At 43.9% G+C, this 6,729-nt stretch overlaps 1 protein-coding gene across 1 annotated transcript in view; it reads right to left on the bottom strand.

Annotated features, from left to right (window-relative positions):
• The window catches only part of Elovl6 (ELOVL fatty acid elongase 6), a 105,363-nt gene that overhangs the window by 25,489 nt on the left and 73,145 nt on the right, over positions 1-6,729 (bottom strand). Inside the window, exon 2 of the mRNA XM_005357269.3 lies at positions 4,526-4,657. Within this exon, the coding sequence (XP_005357326.1) occupies positions 4,526-4,657 (132 nt within the window). The remainder of the gene's footprint in view (positions 1-4,525; positions 4,658-6,729) is intronic.

Genomic DNA, 6,729 nt, shown 5'->3' with positions numbered 1-6,729 from the left:
ACTGAACCTATCAATACCACAGCATCACCCCAGTCAGGCACAGAAGCTATCAATATCACAGTGTCACCCCAGTCAAGCACTGAACCTATCAATACTACAGCATCACCCCAGCCAGGCACTGAACCTATCGATACCACAACGTCGCCCCAGTAAAACACTGGACCTATCAATATCACAGCGTCACCCCAGTCAAGCACTGAACCTATCAATACCACAGCGTCACCCCAGTCAGGCACTGAAGCTATCAATACCACAGCATCACCCCAGTCAAGCACAGAAGCTATCAATACCACAGCGGCACCCCAGTCAAGCACTGAACCTATTAATACCACAGCATCACCCCAGCCAGGCACTGACTATTTGGAAATGCAGAGAAAACAGGCTGAAAGCTTTCAGGAAAGAGCTGTTAAGGACAGGCTCAGTGGCCCGCAAATATCATCTCAGACAGGAAAGGGACACAGGATTTTTTGTGACGTAACAGGAGAAGCAATGTGAACCAGCAATGTTCCTACACCGTGGATCCCACTTATGGTCTATGTGCGTCCATACCCTGAGGACGCGTAGGCTACTGGTAGAAGGAGGCTCGTCTCTCAGAGCCGATGCTGCTGCTTTTCTGTCTGCTAAGAGGAATCTCAATAGGAGTATCTAGCACCCGCCCATGCTTTCCTTCTGCCAATCGACAGATAACGACAGTCGCTTCAGATTAGTAATGGATGTCCATCTCATCTGGTACATTTCAGGTTACGGAATTATTCAGTTTCACAAAAATTCACGCCTTCGGAATGATGGGCTTCAGAAGAAATCCAAATTCTTCACACACACACACACACACACACACACACACACACACACACACACACACACACACCATGCAAAACTCTCGCCAACAAGATCCTTTACAGATTTGAGCTAACACAGAAAATTTACAGGCATCATAATCCCTTGCTTAATCTTAATTCCGAAACAATCGCTAACAAATGATGCAGCTGTAAATCCAAACTACGCTACCACATAATCTCCTTTTGAAAAAGCATGCTACTCTTCAGTTCAGCCTGAAAAGCCCTGAGGCGTTAGTGACTCACATCTGAAACTCTCGGTGAGATGTGAGGCACCTGGAGAGTCATGCTGTCTTATATCGGTGTGGAAGTCATGCCGTTGTCCAAATTCAAATATTCTGTCACAGAGACTTTAAGCTGTGACCAAAAAAATCTCAAGCATAACGTCAAATTATTGGAAGAGCATTCATCAAAATATTAAGAGCAAGTATCTGTGGGTAAAGGTTTTGTATGTCTTTGCCTTCTTTTTGCTTTTGTGATTTTCTGCTTTCATGAATGGAAAGTACTTGTAAAACTAGAAATTAAATTTTAAAAAGCTACCAGATAACTAATTAACAGCATCAACAACAATGACTACTACTGGCTAGCGTTCTCGGTGATAGGGCAGCAAAGATTGGAAGCCTGTAATTCCTGGGAGAGAGAAGCTATTTTCTGTGAAGACACAGCCCTGCAGCTTGGCCGAGTTTGTGTGCATCAGGGTTCTCAACAGGAGAGTGACCTGCAGGTCAGTGCCCATCACAAGGCGATGACCATCCACACTAATCAGAGACTGTATGCCATTGGCAGAGCAGATGACGCCTTCCTGAATTCTCTTCAGAAAACACCTCCTATAGCAGCTGGGAAATCTCTCCCATTCTAGGACTTTCAAAAAACTAAAATCAAATCACATAATCTACCACAAGAACACACTGTGAATTTACTTAATTAATCTAATAACTACTTTCTCAGAAACACTAAAACGCCTTTGTTTCTAGTCTCAGTATAAAGAGATGCGAAGCAGTTGTTGGTGTATCGCCGTCCTTAATTTCCTTGACTAATTTTAGAAAAGGGATATTAAACACCTACTTGGGCTCAAAGTAAACAAAGCGAGTTATTCTTCAGACAAGACGTTGTTGTCTTCGTTATGGAAATGCCAGCAGGTGTCCTTCCTCAGGCAGAGAGCCAGAAGACCTGGGCTGGCTAGATAAACAGAGGATTAATTTTTCAAGGACAGTAGACTTTGTGGCTCCTAGGGTGCACTAGGTTTTTATACTCCATCATTTATTTTGCTGTTTATGAAACATAATTATTTCCTATTTATCTAAGAGCAGAGGTTGGCTATCAGTCTGTGACTCAACCTCTAAAACAGCCCACGCGTGTCAGGTTAGGCTGCTCTCTCTTATCCTGACTGTTTCGTGCTTCAGGAATGGAGCATGAGAAAAAAAAATCTGATTCTACCAAGGAAACTTATATATTCAATCACCAAAAGAAGAAAAGAAAAAGGGGGGGGGCAAAATTTGCTTTGTTCTGAATTAGATAATGCATCACAGGAAAAAAAAAGTTTAAATTTCTAAATCACCAGATTCGCTAAAACTGGGCTCTGAATTGTCCTTCCCCAAGATGTAAGTTTCTTCTAGTATCTTTTCAAACAGTTTTATAAATATTTAAATTTATTAACGAATGATATATAGATGTTATTGTCAATGAAGAAACTTTGTGTGTACATTATTCAGCAACATTTTTTTTTAAACATACCTCACGGTATCTTGTTTTGCTTTTAGAACCATATCATATCAAGATACAGGAAAATGCATGCACTTCAGGTTACTGGTTATGGTGGTTTGAATGAACTGGACTCTTAGGCCCACAAGCAGTGGCACTATTAGGAGGTGTGGCCTTGTTGGAGGAAGCATGTCACTGGGGGTGTGGGCTTTGAGGTTTCAGATGCTCAAGCCAGACCCTGCGGTTCACTCTCTCTTCTTTCTGCCTGCCCATCTGGATGGAGAACTGTCAGTTACCCCTCCAGCACCACGTCTGCCTGTGGGCTCCCTGCCATGCTTCCCGCCTTGACAATGAAGAGACTAAACCCCTGAGCTGTAAGTCAGCCCCAGTTAAATGGTTTCCTTTGTAAGAGCTGCTGTGGTCTCGGTGTCTCTTCACAGTAATAGAAACCTAAGACACTGTGAAGGTAAAATTCTGAGAGAAAGTTCTGTGAAATATTAATATGAATCTAATCAACCTTTGAGTTAGAACTACCAACTTATAAGGCATGCAGAGTTTGAAAGAGTAAAGTCAACAAAACCCAGTCTAGGGAAAATTCTATGGAGGACAAGATAGGGTTTCCTTAAGAGGAAAACAAAGGAGGGCAGAAGGTTAGGAATCAGATTAAAGATATCAGAATCAGATATGGCTTACAGAATAGCAAAGGGGAGAGGTTTGGGGGAATATTGAAAAGCTGACTTTTCTAAAAGTCCTCTTTAGAATATGGATACGATGCCCTCCTGCCATTATAAAAAAAAATCTTCAGGTTGGGCATGCACAGTGAACCGGCAGTGTAGGTACAAAGGGGAAAGAAAACGAGGCTTCCTTTTAGAGAATCACACGTTAGCAGGAAAGGGACGAGAAGTCTTCTGTGACAGGCCCAAGCACAAGCTTCTCAAATCCCCGCCCTCCCCTCCCGCCAGTCCAGTGAGATAAAAAGTAGAGCCCATGGTAATGAGGGTTTCACGTGCAGGCAGTCAGTGGAATGAAATGTGCAACCCCTGGAACTCCACGGGAAAACCTCCTTCGTGAGTGATCCTAATAAAGCTTTAGGGGACTAATGAGGCTTTTAATGAGACCATCCGTCTCTCCTTAGTGCTAGCAATGCTAGTGTATCATTCAAAAAACTATAAAGGGATCGTCGTAAGATGGTATATTTTGTCTTGCATCCCCTCTGTCCTACCCCGGTCAACTCCTCTCCTAAACCCAGTCACAAACTTTGCTGGATTTGAAAAGCAAATCACAAACAGATCAAGGGTCTTTGTGACTCCTGGCACCTGCCTGAACTCCTGCCATGCCACACAGCCTTGGGATGGCCCGCGCCAACAAATATTAAAAACTGGAAATACTTCTTAAAGCTTCCGAATGAGTGTGCCTACTTGCAGACTGACTGGCATCTCTGGAGGCACCGGGCACCATTTCCACAGCCTCGGTGTGAGTTCTGCCAGGCACACAAGAAGAACCGGCTGCGCTAACTAACGCGTGCCTGGGAGTTCAGAGAATAAAGTGGAGGGGACTTCGGAAGATGCAGAGCAACAATGCTCCCTGCTCTAGTGATGCTGCTGCAGACTCATGCCCAGGGCTTGGACTTATGTCTCAGCACAACAGCACAACCATGACACCCAGTTCTGCTCTCCAGTGGACTTAACAACTTATTTGTGTGTCTTTGCATTCCGCCCTCCTCTTATATTTATGTAACAAGAATCACGGTTGGTATATGGTGTCTACTGAGGACTGGGATTACTGAATGAGGAAAAGAGAACGTCCTGGACCTCACCCAATAGAAGACGGAGCGCATCAGGGCCAAAGTAACTGAAACAGAACATTTCTCTTATACAACTTTATATTCATGGTGAATTGAAAAAGAAAATCTAAGTGTCAGACATAAAGTAAGATGCAAGGCTTCCTTCCTCCGAGAAACAGAGGTGTAAGGAAAGAGCACAACCTACCTGAAGACTGCAAGAGTCAGTGACCAGAGCACGAGCGGCTTCCGCAGTTCGAACTTCGCTCTCTTGTTCATCAGATGCCGACCACCAAATATAAAGGCAGCATACAGCGCAGAAAACAGGAAAGATTTCTTCCTGTGAAGAAAGAAATGGACCAAGCCTTGTGAGACAGGTGACCTGAGGCCCCTTTTCACAACAGCTGCCCTGTCTGAGCTAGAGACATTGTCTGGAGTAGATGGCCCACTTTGCTGAAACATTAATCCACTTGGAGAAGTGTTCTGTTGGCAGCATCATCCTGCGGCTGCCAACTTGACACAGTGAGCACCATTCAGAGGACAGATGCTCTTTTCAGGTCCCACGATCAAAAATTTCAACATAGTGGTTCCCAGGTACAAAAGCGATCTTTTCACTAGGGGAATTAACTTTACCCTTTTTAGAGAAATGAATTTAAAACAGAACCTTGGTTTTGGTAGAACGTAAGCATTAATGTTCAATATTAATATATATAAAAAAGCTAAACTGTGAGATACATATATACAAACTGAATTTAATGTGTCTGATATAACCATCTGCAAGACAAACTGAACACGTGGAGCAGCAGTGAAATGGCTGAAGAGATAAAGTGGAAAGACACAGCATGAAAATCAAAGTATGCTGAAGGACGTAGCACACAAGACACTCCATCAATTATTTCCCTGACTGCTGGAACATTAGCATGGAGCCAAGAAACACTGCTGCTTACACGCACGCCGAGTCCCACCTGATAAAGCTATGATCCCAGGAGTTGACCCATAAATAAACACCACGTACTAGTTCTAACACAACCGTGCCACCATGGCAAGAGCTTGTTGGGACGCACAGTCCCGGCACAAAGCAGATTCAGCGAGCATGTGTACTGAATGCGTGACTTCATGCTTTCCAAGTGTTTGAAGTGAAGAGAACGCTATGGGTCCTCAGCCAACACTGCAAGAACGGGCAGTTGAGAACACTGAAGGTTATGGCATGGTTTCCTCCTCCAGCAAACATTTTTCTTTGTTGCCTCAAAACCACCACCTCCCCCCCCCCGGCCAAAATAAGATAATTTTATGAAAAAAGAATATAACTAGGCAATCTTTCAAGAGAAACTTTCACCCACAAACACATACACACGAGTGTGTTTTTGCTCTGGTGTCTGCCCAGGGTATGGCGTTAGAACAGCCAGAATGAGAACCACTCTTTCTATATTCATATGAACTTAAGAAATAGAAAACACACAGAGCCCAGGCTTGAGCAACGACTTGCTAAGAAAGAAAGAAAGAAAGAAAGAAAGAAAGAAAGAAAGAAAGAAAGGAAGGAAGGAAGGAAGGAAGGAAGGAAGGAAGGAAGGAAGGAAAAGAAAGCAAAACCTACTGTTAAAGCAGGTAGTGGTAGTGTCAAACAGTATAGTTCTTATTTTCTTAATTATAAAGGTAACCGTGACTGGGACCACAAGGTGCTTATTTATTCAGTGATTCCCCTGGGCAGACATCCCGCTGAAAGGCGGGGAAAGGTCACTTAATCCCCTCATCACCTCACCTTGTGGTTTAAGAATCACTTCCATTTTAGAGAAACAAACAGAAAAGGGCTTAGAGGTGAAGTAGCCCTTAGGCTTCTATACAGTAAAGTTTCAGGAGAAAGGGAGGTTGGTCCTAGCCTGTAAGGCTTTCTTTGGTGACCTCTGCAGAGGTAGCTAAGCAGAAAAGATTTTTACCCTGAAAAGCCCAAGGAACCCACCCCACACCATCAGGCTCCAAGGGTTGAACTTCCCAGGTCTGAGAAACACTCATTCACTCCTCTCCTTGTTTCTTAGAGAACGCTGAGAACATTCTCAAAGAAAACGTCCCTGAAGACGCCTTCTCAGTTTTAAAATGACTTCTTTTCATTTTAGGTATAGGCATGTTCGTCTGCATATATGTATGCATACCTTGTGCGTGCCTGGTGTCTAAGGAGACCAGAAGAGGGCGTTATATCCCCACAAACTGGGGTTACATAGGGTTGTGAGCAGCCATGTAGGAAGAGAGAAATGAACCTGGTCCTTGTGTAAGAACAAGTGCTCTTGGGCTGGAGAGATGGCTCAGAGCTGAGGAGCATTGCCTGCTCTACCAAAGGTCCTGAGTTCAATTCCCAGCAACCACATGGTGGCTCACAACCATCTGTAATGAGGTCTGGTGCCCTCTTCTGGCCTGCAG

Source organism: Microtus ochrogaster, chromosome 21 (assembly GCF_000317375.1).
Source record: "Microtus ochrogaster isolate Prairie Vole_2 chromosome 21, MicOch1.0, whole genome shotgun sequence".
NCBI lineage: Eukaryota > Metazoa > Chordata > Mammalia > Rodentia > Cricetidae > Microtus > Microtus ochrogaster.
The sequence above is the reverse complement of the archived record's forward strand: the minus strand, read 5'-3'. Positions and strand labels throughout refer to the sequence as shown.